Genomic DNA, 18,697 nt, shown 5'->3' with positions numbered 1-18,697 from the left:
TCATATATATTATACATGTATGCTAGTTTTTCCACAGTATTTTATTTTTCCAATTACATAGTTTGTGACATTCATTTCTGTAAGATTTTGTGTTCCAATTATTTCCTTCCTCTCTCCCTTTCTTGTTCTCCCTGCTCCCCTCACAGTAAGCAATCTGTTAACAGGTTATACATGTAAATTAAGAATTCTTTTAAACATATTTCCATAATTATCATGTTGTGCAAGAAAAATCAGACCAAAAGGGGAAAAAAAGCATACATACAAATAAACAAAGGTTAAAATACTATGCTTTGATCCACATTCAATCCCCATAGTTCTCTTTGGATGTGGATGACATTTTCTATCTCAAGTCTATTGGAATTATTTTGGATAACTGAATTGCTGGGGAGAGCTAAGTCTATCATAATTGATCATCATATAACAATTTTGCTCTTACTGTGTACAGTGTTCTGGTTCTGATCTATGTATGCTAATTTGATAAAAGATTTCTTCCCCCCATTTGATCATTTCCTTTCTTATCCTAGATTCATTAATTTCATCTATGCAGAAACTTTTCAGGTTCATGTAATACAAGTAATCCATTGTATTTTTTTGGTAATTGCCTCTATTTCTCATTAAGACTATATCTTTCTCTTTTTTTATATAGCTTTTTATTTACAAGTTATATGCATGGGTAATTTTACAGCACTGACAGTTGCCCCACCTCCTCCCCCAGATGGCAGGTGGACCAATACATGTTAAATGTTAAAGTATAAATTAAATACAATATAAGTATACATGTCCAAACAGTTATTTTGCTGTACAAAAAGAATTGGACTTTGAAATAGTGTACAATTAGCCTGTGAAGGAAATAAAAAATGCAGGCGGACAAAAATATAGGAATTGGGAATTCTATGTAATGGTTCATAGTCATCTCTCAAAGTTCTTTCGCTGGGTGTAGCTGGTTCAATTCATTACTGCTCTATTGGAACTGATTTGGTTCATCTCATTGCTGAAGATGGCCAGGTCCATCAGAATTAATCATCATATAGTATTGTTGTTGAAGTATATAATGATCTCCTAGTCCTGCTCATTTCACTCAGCATCAGTTCATGTAAGTCTCTCCAGGCCTTTCTGAAATCATCCTGCTGATCATTTCTTATAGAACAATAATATTCCATAATATTCATATACCATAATTTATTCAGCCATTCTCCAATTGATGGGCATCCACTCAGTTTCCAGTTTCTAGCCACTACAAAGAGACCTGCCACAAACATTCTTGCACATTTCCCTTCTTTAGGATTTCTTTGGGTTATAAGCCCAGTAGAGACACTGCTGGATCAAAGGGTATGCAGTTTGATAGCTTTTTGAGCATAGTTTCAAATTGCTCTCCAGAATGGCTGGATGTGTTCACAACTTCACCAACAATGCATCAGTGTCCCAGTTTTCCCACGTCCCCTCCAACATTCAGCATTATCTTTCCCTGTCATTCTAGTCAATCTGACAGGTGTGTAGTGGTATCTCAGAGTTGTTTTAATTTTCATTTCTCTGATTAATAATGACGTGGAGCATCTTTTCATATGGCTAGAAATAGTTTCAATTTCTTTGAGAATTGTTTGTTTGTATCCTTTGACCATTTATCAATTGGCGAATGGCTTGATTTCTTATAAATTAGAGTCAATTCTCTCTATATTTTGGAAATGAGGCTTGATTGTAAAAATGTTTTCCCAGTTTATTGCTTCCCTTCTAATCTTGTCTGCATTAGTTTTGTTTGTAGAAAAACTTTTCAACTTGATATAATCAAATTTTTCTATTTTGTGACCAATAATGGTCTCTAGTTCTTCTTTAGTCATAAATTCCTCCCTCTTCCACAGGTCTGAGAGGTAAACTATCCTATGCTCTTCCAATTTATTTATAATCTCATTCTTTATGCCTAGTCATGAACCCATTTTGACCTTATCTTGGTGTACGGTGTTAAGTGTGGGTCAATGCCTAGTTTCTGCCATACTAATTTCCAATTTTCCCAGCAATTTTTGTCAACTAGTAAGTTCTTATCCCAAAAACTGGGGTCTTTGGGTTTGTCAAACACTAGATTATTAAAGTTATTGGCTGTTTTGTTCTTTGAACCTAACCTATTCCAATGAACTATTCTATTTCTTAGTCAATACCAAATAGTTTTGGTGACTGCTGCTTTATAATATAATTTTAGATCTGGTACAGCTAGGCCACCTTCATATGATTTTTTTTCCATTAATTCCCTTGAAATTCTTGACCTTTTGTTTTTCCATATGAACTTTGTTGTTATTTTTTCTAGGTCATTAAAATAGTTTTTTCGGAGTCTGAGTGGTATAGTGCTAAACAAATAGATTAGTTTAGGTAGTATTGTCATCTTTATTATATTTGCTTGCCCTATCCAAGAGCATTTAATATTTTTCCAGTTGGTTAGATCAGACTTAATTTGTGTGGAAAGTGTTTTGTAGTTTTGCTCATAAAGTTTCTGGTTTTTCCTGGGCAGATAGATTTCTAAATATTTTATACAATCAGTAGTTACTTTAAATGGAATTTCTCGGCAATTCCTTATCTTGAGAGGTGATTGGTAGAGACAGTTGACAACCTAGGAGGTTCCCAATAACAGTGACTCACAGGAGTCTAGTCCCTCTCTCTACTTATAACAATGAGTTCGTTAGCATTTATAGAGGGCTTAATTTAAGATTAACAAAGTGCTTTCCTTGGGTAATCTCAATTGATCTTCCCAATTATTCTGTGGAGTAGGAGCTATTATCATACCCATTTTGCAGACAAGGAAACTCGGGCAGAGTTTAAATGATAAGCAGGATCGTACAACTACTAAGTAAGTACTTGAGGCAGGATTCTAACTCGGGTCTTCCTAACTAGTGTTCTACCTGCTCTGTCTCCTAGCTGCCTGTTGCTTTGTATTGTATTACCCAGTAGCAATAAGCTCTGTAAAGCCCAGAACTGTTTCTCATTGAATTTTTGTATCCCCAGTGCCTAGCACAAGTCTTAAACACAGTGGGCACGTAATGAGTGACCTAGATTGGATTAAAAGGGAAAAGCTCACACAAAAAGATTGAGATGAGGAGATAAGAGAGCAAGACTACAGTCTCATTTGAAGGTCCCTGCATGAGAAATCTGTTCCACCTGCACTTTCAAATGAAATAAGGCCTGTTCTGAATTTGATGACTGCTTTTGTGGGCAATGGGGGCCTTTGGCCTTTTCTGTAGTGACCATTACATGAACTATATTCTGACGTGCACTGGGAGCATTAGTGCTTGCATAGGAGGTGAATGGCCCTTTGCTTTTGTAATAGAGATAATCACGACCTATATTCTGATCATATGTATCACCCAGAGGTGTGGCTTAGGGACAAAAATTCTGTTTGTATAATTAAGTAGGTAACTTGGATGTGTTTATGTCTAGCACATAGAGGTGCTCAGCAGTAATTGATAAATATTTGAGTCATTCTGTGTCTATAGCTCAGACATGGCATCTAGTGGGAGAGAAGACTCCCACACATACAATGAAAATGTAGGAATATTGGTACCAAGTTGTGTGACCAACACTAGCAGGACTGGAATTTGGAGTGCCATGGGCTTGGAGCACAGGGAAGGCTTCACAGAGGAAGCGGAGTTAGGACTGGGCTTCGCACGGGTGGCTAGAAAGGGCACACAGATAGCAAGAGCCCAAACGTGAGCGAAGGTCAGAGAGAGGAATGAATATGGTCCCTTTGTGGACCGGAAACACCCTGGCTAGGAGGACAGCCAAGCGGAAGGGAGGATAGAGGCTGGAAAGCCTGTTAAGAAAAGTAGTAGAAGTAAGGGCAGGGGCTGATTATGGAGGAACTTGAAAATCAGGCTGAATTTAGATTTGATGTTATAGAAAATAGAAAACCATTTTTTGAATAGGGGAGGGAAGTGACATCATGGAAATACATTTTAAGAAGATCCGTCAAATTGGTTAGAATAAGACAGGCTAATGACCAAGTACCCATTTTGTCCTGCACAGTTTATATGAATGGTTTTTGTAAATACAGAAAAGAAGGAGACATTTGGGTGAGATTGGTAAACCCCTAATGATTCAGTTTAACAGTAGTGAGATCTAGTGCTTAAAAGGGAGCCAGGGTGCACATTAAATGCTGGGCTAAGGGCTTTAGCCTTTTTATTTTGCAGGCAATGGCACCTTTCCCCCCTTCCTTCCCCCCTCCCCAGCTTCAGTTTTTGACTAGGGGAGTATAGACTTTTTTATTAGGACAGTTGTTTATTTATTCTTCTCTGTAAACTCCAAAGTATTCAGCATTTGATGCTGCATATGATAGGGGTTCAATAAATATTTACTGAATAAATGTTTGGCGCAGCAGTCCACATCTTCGTGTTTATGTTTTATTCAATCTGATCTCACTCCCAGCCTACATTTTAAAAAATTGTGAAAGAGGGGGTGGGGAATACAATGGGAGTGGGGAACTATAGAAGGATGTGTAAATTAAGGGGAATGGGGTAGCCTGTATAGATTAATGGGACTGGGAAAAATGAGGGAAAGAAAAGATGGGGGGAGAATTTAAGGAAGGAATCCTTGGAGGCAGGATAGGGTAAGTAGTAGCAAGACAAGGTAGCAGGTAGAAGCAAAGAAGAGGAGCCAGTAGGGATAGGAAATAAGAGGTACACACAAATATAATAATAATAGTGAAATGGAATAGAATTTATTAGGAAAAAAACTCGGGGGTAGTAATCACTGATCTCAAAGTTAAAGCTATAATAGATTGAATCAAAAGAGAAAAAATTAGGGAAAATACACCATATGTCAGCCACATTAATATTGCTTTGGACTACTTAAAATAACTAGACAATATAAGATTGGAATACTGCCATGGTGTAGAAACGATGAATTGGTGAATTTAGAAAACTACGCAAAGACTTGGACTTAGAAAGGATGATGTCATGTACTTTCAGAAGAACAGAACAAGTACAGCATAGCCTTACATAGATGTACATGAATGTATATGTGATTGTAGATATTGTGTTATGTGTGTATACATACATGTATCTGTACGTAATTGTAGCTTTCTTGGGGAAGGTGGAGGGAGGAAAAGGGGAAAAACAGAATAAAGTAGCAGAAAATGAAAACCTAAAGGAGACAAAAAAAAAAAAAAAGATGGACAGCTCTGAACACAATGTGTAACAGTATTTATTATTATATAGGCTTTCTTGAAATGAGATATTGTTTCATACTTTGAGTCCTCTCATGTTGTTCTGTGCAAATGGCAATCCTTTTTTTTCCTTTTTCTCTTTTGTATTTAAGTTTTAATACATTTTAAAAAACTGTGTTGATACAACAGAATTTCCCATAAATACCCAAACAAGCCGCCTTAAAACATCTATACTCCCTAAAACAGTTTATTGATGGGTTAACATAAAGGAGGATTATTTTTGGCAGCACGGTGTTAACATATGGCTTGTATTTTGACCGTAATTGTGTTGCCTCTATCGCAGCTTTGTTTATATTGTAATTTCTTTATATTGTTCTCTTGACTCTGCTTTACTTTTGTCTTTCTTTATGGCACAGTAATAGTAATCTATCACATTCACATGTCACAGTTTGTTTAGCCAGTCCCTAAATATTGGGTATATATTTTGTTTTCAGCATTTTTGTTATAAGTAACCTCACAATAACATTTTTTGTAACTATGGGTCTTTTTTTTTGCTGCCAGTAATCTCCTTGGGCCATAGTCCTGGAAATGGAGTCTCTGGGTCTGAATATGAATAATTTAGTGCCTTTTCTTTCATAATCCCAATTTATTTTCCAGAACAGCTAAACCAATTTGCGGCTCTATCAGCAGTGAATGATTGTACCTCTTTTCCCCAAGATCCTCCAACCAGCTTTGCTATCTTTTTAGCATCTTTGCTAGCTTTATGGGTATGAGGTGATATTTCAGGACTGCTTTAATTTGCACTTTTCTAATTAGGAGTGATATTGAACATATTTTCACATAGTTTTTAATAGACTATTTCTTCTTATGAAAATTGCTTCTCCTATCTCTCTTGACCACTTATCTTTTGAAGGAGTGCTTTCAAACATGTTTATATTGATTTCCTATACATTTTGGCTATCACTTTTATCAGTATTGAATAGGATTTTTTCCTCCAAGCATATCTTTTCTTCTGATTCTATATCCTCTTTTATTCATGAAACAGCTTTAAAATTTTAATTGTCCATTTTGCCTTTTAGATTCTTTTCTCTCTCTTGTCAGGTTATATCTTTCTCCATGCATAACTGTAAAAGAAACATTCTCTAATTTTAAAAAATAACATTTATATTTAGATAATTTATTAATTTGGAATTGGTTGTGCTGATAGTTGCTGATCTAAACTTGCTTTTTCACCGGTCTGTTTTCTGCTTTGGGCTTATTGCCTCTTAGAATCCCTCTTCTTCAAAGGCTCACTTCAATTGCCACCTCCTTCAGGAGGGTCCTTCAAGATCCTCCAGTTATTTGTTCGTCCCCTTCCCATTTCTTTGTAAATACATATTTTTTCCCCTTCTCTGTGGACATGATTCCCCCAAAGAAAATGAATTTCTTGAGGAAAAAGGATTCACACTGCCTCTGTTTCTATCATAGCCCCTAGGCTTGGTGCCTAGCATAAAGTTGGTGCTTAATAAATGCTTCTGGAATGGAGTGAATGACTTAAACTTGAGGCCCATGGGCATTATTTCTCATTTTTGTGTAACCTATTCTGCTTTTTAATAATTGAAATTTAGTGGCATATAGTCTTGGTTATAGTTCTGAAGTACTGTTTTAGATTTAGCAGAACTGCGTCTTATTTCTTCCACTTTTACTCCCTGTTATATTACTTGATATTCCTCCAAATCAATTATCTGATCTATTTCTTTTCTTTTAAATTTATTTATTTTTAATACATGTTGCTTTAATGAATCATGTTGGAAGAGAAAAATCAGAGCAAAAGGGAAAAACCATGGGAGAGAGAGAGAAAAAAAGAAGTGAACAGAGCATGTGCTATTTATATTCAGTCTCCATATATTTTTTTTTTTTTTCCTGGTTGTCGATGGTGTTTTCTGGCCATTGGGATTGCTTTGAATTATCTGGTCTATTTCTAAAGTAACTCTGTTATCTGGTATGCAGGCAGTCGGTGCCACAGTGCAGAGAGTGCTGGCCCTGGCTTCAGGAAGAACTGAGTTCTTTGTACCTGTGTTACCCTAAAAAAGTCACTCTGCCTCATTTTTCCCACTTGTAAAATAAGCTGGAGGAAATGGCAAAGAAAGCAGAGGTTCTCATGGATCCCTTAGGGCAAGGCCCCTCTCAGGCTCATGTTTCTAACCAATGGAAGTGATTCATTTTAGCTAGAGGGCTATCATCTTTCTTCCCATCCAAGTCCACTGATCCTCCTGAAAACTATCTAAAGCTCCCCAGGCAGTTAAGAACCCTGGGCCTCAGTCACACAGCTGGTGGGAAGGCTGCCTCTGGAGTTGGGGGTTGGACTCCCAGACCCACTGCCCCATCACCTTCCTCGTCACCATTTTCTGACTGTCCCAGTGGGGGACTCAACCTGGTAAAGCCCGGCTGGGGATAAAGACGGCAACAGGAGTTCTTGGAGACCTCACTGTAAACTGGAATATTAAGGTGATATTTCACGAGCGTTTAAGGCGAGGACAGATATGGATTCTGATCTAGGCCTCTGCATTATTCCATACTCCCCCCTTGGGAAAATCATCAGAAATGGTGCAGCTGGGAGGAGACATTAAGTCCTGCGTCGCTGCCGACCCTTCCAGACCCCAGCGCGCTACATCCATTCTTGGTTACACATCAGCAGTTCAGTGGTGGTTTTCTCTTGGTGACCTTTATTTTCTCAGAGCAAGTTAGACATAAAGCTAACCTGGGGAACCAAATCAGCACTTCAACAGTGACCAAGTTTCCTCCATTACCACTGGTCACAGATACTCAATCTGCTGTTCAGAAGTTCCCCCAATATGGGGTTCTCTTAAAAAAAGTAAGTGAAGAGAAAAGCAAAAAATTTCCTTTAAGAAATATTGTTAAGGTAAAAACAAAGCAGGAAGGAAAGGGAGCACTGAAGGTTTCCTCTGGGGGTACTTCCTCAGTCTCTCACTGTCGCTCTCAAACTCCAGGCCCACCCATCGACCTCCCATAGCTTACATGTGTCGAAATCCTGATTACGGACACGGACAATGCCGGGCATTCTGAAAGGCCAGGCTGGGCAGGCGGAGAATGAAGGAGACACAGAGAGAGCTCCTTGTGTTGACTAAATCCAGGGAAAAGGGAGGGAATGGCTGGCGAGGTCTACCCGGCTCTGCCCACTGAAGGGAACAAGCAGGGCTGCCGGGCTGGCCTCTCCTGCGGCCCCTCCGCCATGGCGGAGGATCCCCAGGCTGCTTGGGCAGTCCGCGCCCTCCAGACACTGCAGGCCCCTATTTGGGGAGGGCAAAGTCCCAGGCAGCCTCCTGAGCACACTTCCACATGGCCTTCATGAGGCGAGTGAAGCCCATGTCCTTGGGCTTCTCCAGGCCCCTCATGAGTCGCTGCTTCATGATGGAGACAAACTCTTTGTTGCTTAGCTCCCCGTTGCCTGGAGGAGAGAAGCAGAGATGGCGTTACCAGAGGCTCCGAGCCGAAATCTTAATGGCCGTGGTGAGGGGGTGCGGCAGGCACATGGTGACAGATGACGTCACCCTTAGTGTAACTGACACTCAAAACCCAAAGCAAATTCCTGGCTGTTGATTCTCCCCAGCCTATTTAACGCTGAGTTTTCATGTTCCTGATCTGCCGGGTAACTGAGGCTACTAGATAATCTCTGGGATCCTTAAAGGGTAAAGCCTTTGATTTTATGCTTCAAAGTCTCAGAATTTGGAGGGTGAAAGGGCCCTTGGGATCCTCTAGCCGAGCCTCTCATCTGCCATAAGCGCGATCTGAAGCTCAGAGGGTAAGTGGCTGCATCAGGTCAGAGCCAGCTTCAGGGACCACCTCCCTGGGCACAGGCACAGGCTTCATTTCTTTGGCTCCTGATGGGGAGTGTCAGGACTCCGGGGCCCTCCCAGCATGGGAGAGACTGACCCCAGCACTCAGTCACCCCCTCAGACGGCAAGCTCGGAGAGCAGTGGAGGTGCGTCTGTCTGGGGGCATGAGGAGTTTATCTTTCAGGACAGGGATACTGATACCATGAGGACTCTAGGTGAGGGCTGGGTTTCTACATTCAAAAGCAGTAGTATTTTTTTTTTCTGTGCCCTGAAGGTTTAAGGCTGCAACTTCAAAGTCAAGCTGGTATCCTTATTCATGGTATTAATTCTCTGGAATCAATACTACCTCCCCCCCCCCCCCCCCCCCCCTAGTTCAGAATTAAAACAAGTTTAGAATCTGCACAAGGAAGTCCTGGTACCTACTGGAAACTTGGGTTGTTTTTCTGGGTCAGGACTTCTGAGGTTCTGAATTCATTCTTAGAGTTTCAGATTCAAAGAGAAACAGTATTCACCACACCAATGTCTGACTTCTTTCACAAACTGAATGGTCCAACATCTTGAATTCACTCTGAATAAGAACTCTGCTTTGATTTTTTTCTTATTGGTCTCTATAGATTTCCAGTGTGTATCACAAAACTACAGCATCCAGGTAAAGAGTTCTAGGGAACTGCTGAACACTTTTAATAATGGCTTCATTATGTATCTTTCTTTCTTTTTTTTCCCTGAGACAATTGAGGTTAAGTGACTTGCCCAGGGTCACAGAGCCAGGAAGTATTAAGTGTCCTAGGCCACATTTTAATTCGGGTTCTCCTGACTTCAGGGCTGGTGCTCTATACACTGCACCACCTAGCTGTCCCCCATTATACATCTTTGATTTAGTTTTGAAAAACTTCATTTGACTGTGTTTTTCCCTCCACCCAAGAAGTCAGATTTATGGTTGTCATTCTATCCTCAGAATTATTTTGGCTGAAAATTGGATGTTGCTCTAACAGTAAAAGATGGGATTCAGTGCATAAATAAGTCATGTCTTCCATGTTATCAAATATGGTGCTACCATGTCAAAAAGTAGAGAGATGTATGTCATATTTCCCCCATTCCCTCTCCAGAAGTAAAGACTTGGCTTAGAAGCAGACACCATGATTTCAACTTTTCTCACCTCTCAATGTAAACTCAACTAAGGTAGGAAGAATCCAGGAAAACTAAGGATGTCACTAGCCATGGTCATTCCAACAGTGACTCAGACACTAATTAGGTAGATCCATGCTGAAATCAAATTAGCTGATGTTACCATGTAGTGATAACATTGCTGGATCTGGGAAGTGGAGAGTCTTATGTCCACAGATATGACGAGACCAGTGGAAGGGAAGAACTGAATATTAAAGCCACCATCAAGCATCTATTATGTCCACAAAGCTGGACATTGTGCTAAATGCTGGGTATACAAAGATTGGAAGAAAACAGTCTCTGCTCTTAAGGACAGAGACTGCACACAAACAATTATGAACAAATAAGATATAAGTGGATAAAGTGGATATAATCCCAGAGGAAGGGCACTAATATCAAGGAGGACCAGAGGTCCTCCTTGCAGAGGGATTTTAGATGGAACTTGAATCTAGGGAGGCCAGGAGATGGATGGATAGAAGGGGAGAATACCGGGCACGAGATCCTAAAGCAAAAATGCAGAAACTCAATGTACTCCTTGGAGATGGGGTGTCTTGTGCATTATTCTACTGCACGAATGTGCAAATTAGTATTTAGCCTCTTTCCATGAAACTCCAAAATTTTCATGAGTTCCTAATCTTAGTGAGCAGCAGGCTGACTTTCCCATTTCTACTTTGGATTGTAAGATACTTAGAGTAAAAAAAAAAAAAAGGTCTAAAAGACCACTGGCAAATCAAATTTGAGACTGAAAAGCCCAGCTATGAAGTTGGGAATTTTTGAGATCATTACTACTGTTGGCTCTAACTTTGGGAGTAAGGAAGAGAGAGGGAAGTGGTCTGGGGCCAGTCGGGTTTCAGAACTGTCTGCAAGGTTACCTTACAAACAATGCTGTACCATCATTAAGGAGATGCTTTTCCCACCAAAGCTAAGGGGCCTTACTCACCATCACAGTCAAAGAGTGCAAACACCACATCACACACATGGTCTGAGAGTTCCACTTTAGCCACGGTCTTTGCCACTTGCTGCATGGTCGCTGAAAGAGAAAAAAGTGACACCGTATCAACAGCACAGCAACTTGCCAACATCCTGGGCCAATGGGAATTGTGTTAAATTGGGAGTTCCATTCAAATCCAAGCTCTGATATTTATTAACCATGTGACACAGAACAATTCACAAAATACTGAGTGAAACTTTTTGATTATGGACAAGCCTCAGAAGGTCTCTAGACCTCCATTTTCTTATCTGTAAAATGTGGGAATGGAAGATATCTAAGGTCTCTTCCAACTCTCTATATGGGATCTAGCCGAAGGTCCTTTGTAGGCAGAAGACAATGCTCCAAAAATACTCTCTTGGGGAGATTCATTTCTCATTGGCATCAAAAAGTAAGTAGCTGACTGCAAACTATTCCTTTAGATAGAAGTATTCCCTAAAGATTCTCTGACTTTACAGATAGAATTGTTCAATCAATTTTTTATATGTAGAATAGATACAGTCTGTAAGTCGAATAGATACAGGAAGTAGATTTTCTAGTTTCTGGATGTTCTCTAACCATGTAGATTGTAACTCTTCTTTAGAAAGCTGACATAAAAAAAGGACTACTTAGAATTTGTTGGCGTGGAAAGTCACACCAGCAAAGCCTGAATTATTTTATTTTTCTCCAAGGTTGTTGTGGCCATATTTAAACCGTGTGTCTGCAGTGGGTTGCAGGGGTGAGTATCCCTCTCTCAGGGATAGCTCATGGGGACCTTCTAAATGCGCTTGGGATGGCTCAGAATCCCACACCTATGGTATGGTTTCTTTTCTTTTTCTTCACGACTATCTCATTCCAGTTTTTAAGATACAAACTTTGTTTTATTTACTTTTATAGATGGGAGTTCAAATTCCTAGCCACAAAGCTTTTACCAACATTCAAATCCTGATTAAAAAAACTACAATTGGGGTGTCCCCAAGTCTGAAGCCTGAACTCAAGTCCCTCATATTGGCTGAGAGGAATGAGAGGCTGGGCATACCACGATTTGCCAATGATGCTAGTAATTTCTTTCAATTTCTTTTAAAAGCATCTCCCAATAGAGAAACCTCTTTGCTTAAAATCAAGTTTAAAATCAACCAGCAAATAAGCAGAAAAATGACATTTCTTCTGTTATGTATATGAAGTGAAGGTTTTTTCCCCTTTCCAGTAATCGGCTAAAAAAGAACAATGTATGGGCCATAACCAAGGACAATTTGTTTAAATTACTTATTAAACAACAACCCCTTTTCATACCAAATTCGAGAGCTATTTAGTGTAGAAGGTTTTGGATCTATCACTAGAATATTGAGTCACAAGTGAAACTAAATGTTTTAAAACTTGTTAGGTAAGAGAAGAAAATAAGAACCCTGTCACTATATCTCTTCCTGCCTCTGCTTCTCATATGTAAGCTCTGTACCCACTATTTTTTCTAATTTCACTCTGTTGGGTGAGAAGTCTTTTCTGTAGCTCTCATACCTCAGAGGCTTATTATTATGCATACCTTTATAGTAACCTATATATCACCATCATTGCTTATCGTGGACAGCAATGCAAGCACAAATAATTGAACTGAGGACTAGTAAAAATCCAGAGGGAAAAAGAGTCACTTTCAAGCTATGAATCAATCAGCCACAAAATCCTTACCAGTAAATAAATATTGAATGAGTTTCATCATAAAGCATCAATGGTAAGAAGCCTATAAACCAAGATTCAAGAAGGCCTTCTTTCTACCTATTTTGTTCCTATTACCATCTTTCTCTGTTCCAATTTTTTACCTGATCTCTTCCCATACTTCTGTCAATTCACATAACTATGATGGTGTTTAGTAAAACCAAGAAAAAGAAATATGCTAATAATCCAGAGACAATCTGTTGTGGTGGGAAGAACAGCAAGGTCGGAGAGATCTGGATTATAGTCTGAGTTTTACCATTAAACTAGTACCAGTAATAGTTTGACCTTTAGGTTTCCTCATCTACAAAATTATAAGAGGTTGAACTAGACAATCCTTTTTTTAAAATTTATTTTACATTTTATTTTATTTAATAATAACTTTATATTGACAGAATCCATGCCACGTAAATTTTTTTTTACAACATTATCCCTTGCACTCGCTTCTGTTCCAATTTTTCCCCTCCCTCCCTCCACCCCCTCCCCTAGATGGCAAGCAGTCCTATATATGTTAGATATGTTGCAGTATATCCTAGATACAATATATGTTTGCAGAACCAAACAGTTCTCTTGTTGCACAGGGAGAATTGGATTCAGGAGGTAAAAATAACCCGGGAAGAAAAACAAAAATGCAAATAGTTCACATTTGTTTCCCAGTGTTCTTTCTTTGGGTGTAGCTGCTTCTGTCCATCATTTATCAATTGAAACTCAGGTCTCTTTGTCAAAGAAATCCACTTCCATCAGAATACATCCTCATACAATATTGTTGTCGAAGTGTATAATGATCTCCTGGTTCTGCTCATTTCACTCAGCATCAGTTCATGTAAGTCTCTCCATGCCTCTCTGTATTCATCCTGCTGGTCATTTCTTACAGAACAATAATATTCCATAACATTCATATACCACAATTTAGCCAGCCATTCTCCAATTGATGGGCATCCATTCAATTTCCGAACTAGACAATCCTTAAGGTGTCTTTCTGTTTGCTTCATTCATTTATTTATTCAACAAAACAACAAAATATGTAAAAAAATAACAAATATATGCTAAAGAGATAGTAAATCAAGTAAGACATGGTCCTTGCCTTCAGGAGCTCACCATTTATTAATTGTGGCTTTGAGACTCTAGAAGTGTCCTTATGGAATACTGTCCAGAATTCCTCAGATTCTCATTCAATGTCCTGAGGGATATAACTGTTATTCTTGACTTTAGTGATCTTCATTTGCTAACCAATTCTTCAGAAGCACTTATCTGAGTATCTATTTTGTGTTTAACCCAGTATTAGCTATTAGGAATTAGTATATAAAGCTCTTATCCCTTTAATGAGTAATTAGGAAAAACAAAAAGCACATGCAAAAGGAGAGCCTAATTATGTGTTTGTGTGTATACACACACATATAATCTTTATTTTCACTTCTGAATTCTTTCTCCAATCATCTTTTCTCTTCCTCTTTAAGAAAGTAAAAAACCCAAAGTTGATTATAAATATGTATAGCCGTGCAAAACAAATCTCTGCATTAGCCATGCCCACCTCCTTCACCAAAGATAAGAAAAAAGGAAACCACCCCCCCCCCCCCCCAAACCTCATATACTTTAATCTGCACTGAGTTTGAGTCTATCATTTCTCTGTTTGGATACTGTTTCACCATGAGTGCTTTGGAATTGTGTTCCATCACTGGGTTGAGTCTTTCAAAGTTGATTGTCTTTGCAATATTGAAAATACAATAAAAACTTTAAATTATTCTCCTGATCCTGCTCATTTCACTTTGTATCAGTTCACAAAAATCTTCTCAGATTTCTCTGAAACCAAAACCTTCATCTTTTCTTACAACAGTGTCCCTTTCCCATTCATTTATCATAATTTGTTTGTTCCCCAATTGCTGGCCTTCCCTTTAGTTTTCAATTCTGTTATCACTATAAGAGCTGATAACAAATATTTTTGTATGAGAGGATCTTTTTCCTCATTCTTTGATCTCTTTGGGAAAAGAGCTAGTAGCTATTTGGCTGGATTGCAGATAGTTTTTTGGGACATAGCTCCAAATCGTTTTTTAGAATGGATGGACCAGTTTACAGGTATAGCAGCAGAGGACAATGATCAGAAATTTGTAGGGGATGGGAGGAAGGTGCTCCAAACTGAAGATATGTGTAATTCTTGTAGAGATCTAGATTAAGGAATGAGATTTACCTGGGAAAGTTTTTTCTTGAAGAAGGTACAATATGAAATTTTTAAAGGCAGTCACGGGCACACACACACACACAAAAAATCAGTGGATGTGGGAATTAGGAAGTCTTATGCTGAGGATGGCGCAGTTTGGCTTGTCTGGAACATATATAGTGGGGAATACAACAATTAAATATTGAGAGCTGAAAGTGGGACAAAGTGAGCAAGCAGAGCACAAGAGTCTTAAAAGGCAGGTCAAGCCAAGGGCCCACCAGTGTAAGGTAGTGATATGACGAAGATGGTATCTGAACAGATAACAATTTCAATAGCTATGTATAAGAGTTGGAAGTCAAGGCAGAATGGAAGGGGAGAAGAGCATAGGAGGCTGTTAGAGCTGCCTGGAAATGAAGTGAGAACTTGTAGATTTCCCCTTATCCCTCCTTCTTATTTTCCCCTTCTTCTTCTATCCAGATGGTATTTCTGGAGCTAAGAAAGATAATGGGACATGGATCCAATAAATTCTTGCAAGAGGTTTTGCCCATTTCCATCGGGCTTCCTATTTTATGCTCAAGCAGAAGATTGTTAAATATACATGGGGATTTGGGAGAAAAAGTTCCAAGTTGCCCCCACAGAAGTAATTCCTGAGGACTGGATATTTGAGAGCATTACCCTTTATTTTGCAATTACCACCCACTTGTTTTGGTGCAGCATTGCAAGGTGGCCTTGGTAGTGTTAAATACTCTGTACTTCAATGTTTCCATCTATATAGAACTGCCTATGGCCACCACTAATTCCCATTAGGGATACAGGCTCAGATTAGTGAGTATTCAGAATGTTTTAGAACAAGGTGGAAGATACCATGTCCAATTTTCATGTCTGCACTTTAGAGAATCCAGAGATTGTTACACTGCTAAACTTTAATTCTCAAACTTACAGACCAAGAAATATGTTTTTTAACAGCTCATGGATCAGGTCTTGTAAATCTACCTTATGAATAAGTCCTACTGACTATATTTACAGGAGAATTGGGAGTATAAATTCTGAGTGAGAGTGATAACTGCCAAGTGGACCACAATATTGTTAGCAAGTCAGCATGCTCCCTTTTGTGTAGCATATTCCCAATCGAGATGAAAAAATTCCTTTGAAAAGAAAGAATGAGAGCAAAGATAACCAGATATTCTATAGGGATAGGTTCATCATGCTGTAGGCCCCTAATGAAGGACTTTTCTCTGTAATAAGACTATGTCAACAAATGGACTGCAACACTTAGGGCATCTTCTTTCCTGGTCAGTGTTAATTTGTCATTATTAATCCTCTCTTAGCTTCCTTTGTCATCTCACATTGATGCACATCTCTGAATAATTTCTGTTGACATGTTTTTTTTTCCCTTTTAGAAGTGTTCCACTTGCTCAGTCTCAGAGACATGCTGGAAAGAACATCTGGCACAATCTGCCATCTCAAAGATGAAATAGTATTAGGCCCAGAGACGGATGTAGTAGAAGACGATCATGATCTTGGGCTTCCCCACTTCCAATCTACTGTTCTTTTTACTCCGGCATATATGGCTGATTCTGACTCTTCTCTGGAGGACTTTTTTTCCAAATAAAACCAAAATGAAAATGTGGTAAAATCATCATTCTGAGAACTTGTGAATAATGTCAGTGGCATTATGGCTCTGTGAGCCACCAAGAGGAAAAAGTCTATGAGAGATGGACTGGAGATTTTAAAGAGCAGGACACTCCAGAATTCAGGATAATGAATTCAGAGAAGGGGAACCAGCTAGTGTGTATTTTGGTGAGAGCGTAACAAAGGTTTATTCCAATGCCCTTCACAGATTAGCTTCTCAGATCAGCCCTCAGAGTGTGATTCATAGTGGGTCAAAATAAAAATTTAACTAACAAATGTGTTAGTAAGGTTCCCAGTTAGTGGGATGACAACACTAGCCAAGAGCTCAACAAGCAGCCGATCCTGAGAATTTACATCCCATCATTTTGTCATAAATAGAGTTACACTTCCTTGTCCCTGCTTTAGTGCTCAATTCAGTCACTGCCAAGGGTCTCAGTGTCCCTCAGATAATGAGCTATGGCATTGTGAAGGTGCTTTACTTTCATTCATCTAATGTGAAGGACCTTTTTTGTATGTTCCAGTTTCCACATTTGTAAAACAAGGCAGGGGTGGGAGGGAAAGGAGGCAGGAAGAAGGAGGTCTAGGTGACCTTTAAGGTCTTTGAGACTCTAAAATTCAGATCCTCTGATTTTATGAATAAGTCATAAGGTCAGTTCAAAAGAGGGGGCAGAATTCAGGAACCCTTGAAGACCCTTCTCCTCTGTAGGATGTCTATTATGCTACGTTAGAAGCCAGAGTACTGCAGTCTGATGGACGTCAGGATGAGCAACACTCACTAGTTAGATGAAGGATTCTGTCAAGAAGGTTGTAAAGGACCTTCCAACAAGGCTTTCAAAAACTGCTGCCACTATCTTTGCTCCCTCCTGAGGAACACAGCAACTCTTGGATTGACTTTCAGGTCATCCTGATCTGACCTGATCATTAATACGGCCCATGGACAATTTAGTAGCATAAAGAAAAATGTGGAGACTTTGTGACTGGAGGCCATGTTTTATACACCTCTGACAGATAAGCTTTTGTGTTATGCTGTAGCAGCCAAGCCTCCATTGCTCTTGTTGCCGGCCATCAGCTCCACGTGTAGATCCTTCCCATACTGTTTCCTTTCTAAGTGCAGCCTTCCGTTTTTTGGAACTCTTGAGGACCATCTCGTGTGCTTGTCTTTGGATCCCCAAGATTCACCATAGTGCTTGGCAAACAGTAAGTGCTTAATAAATGCTTGTTTATGTATGCATGCATGCATGTATCTATTTATCTTTCTCTGTCTCACCTGCCCTCCCCTACTAGTCAGGAAGAGGAATGAGAGATTAGAAGTGGAATTGCTAAAAGCTCATTCATTTGAAATCATGGCATGTTATAGGTGGTGGGACCCTTGGGTCTCAACTAATCTTAAAATTTCATTTTATTGATGAGGACACTGAAGAACCAGAGAAATTTGGTGTTTGTGTCCCAAGTTTGACAGCTAGGGAGTAGCACGAAAGAATCTGAATGCTAGAGTTTAAAAGACTGAAGATCACTGAGGCCATCCTGTACTTGAATCCTGAATCCTTGTTCTACACCAGAGAAGTCAAACCTGTGGCTACAGCCAAATCAAATTAAATTGTAACTGAGAAGTTTTTAACAAGATAAATAAAAATACAACATAAGCGATGTTAATTTGTGGTTTTCTAAGTCAACTTTTCTTTTTGAATTTGACATCACTGCTTTCCATCATGTCCAATGAATGGCCATCTATCCTTTCCGTGAAATCATCCCCCAAGTGACAGGCAATCCAGCAAGGCAATCCATTCTATTTCTGGACAGCTTGAGGAAATTATTCCTTGAATTGGGGCAGAAAGCTGTCTTCCTGTAAATTCTATCCCGTGGTCTTAATTCTTCCCCAGGTGGGGTATGGGGGAAAATAGAATTTATGTCCAGTCAAAAACTGTCCAAGAGAACCTCTTAAAAGTGGAAGTGGTTTCAGGGGTTACAAGTTTTACCCATCCTGACAAAGGCATTTTCTGTAGGAAGATTCAGAAATACTTCCTGAATGACAATAAGGTTTTGATACTAAATGGTGCAAGTCTGTGGACCTCGAAGTCCTGCCCTGTGCCTGA

The 18,697-nt window shown here is 39.3% G+C and overlaps 1 protein-coding gene across 1 annotated transcript in view; it reads right to left on the bottom strand.

Moving 5' to 3' along the window:
• Nucleotides 1-627: 627 nt before the first annotated feature.
• MICU1 (mitochondrial calcium uptake 1) overlaps nt 628-18,697 on the bottom strand; it is a 234,430-nt gene continuing 216,360 nt past the window's right edge. Inside the window, exons 11-12 of the mRNA XM_051982176.1 lie at nt 11,084-11,173; nt 628-8,591 (exon numbers count right to left, since the gene is read on the bottom strand). Coding sequence (XP_051838136.1) covers nt 8,434-8,591; nt 11,084-11,173 — 248 coding nt within the window. The 3' untranslated portion in view covers nt 628-8,433. The remainder of the gene's footprint in view (nt 8,592-11,083; nt 11,174-18,697) is intronic.

This window comes from Antechinus flavipes, chromosome 2 (assembly GCF_016432865.1).
Source record: "Antechinus flavipes isolate AdamAnt ecotype Samford, QLD, Australia chromosome 2, AdamAnt_v2, whole genome shotgun sequence".
NCBI classification, from domain to species: Eukaryota; Metazoa; Chordata; class Mammalia; order Dasyuromorphia; family Dasyuridae; genus Antechinus; species Antechinus flavipes.
Note: the sequence above shows the minus strand (reverse complement) of the source record. Positions and strands in the feature narration are given on the sequence as shown.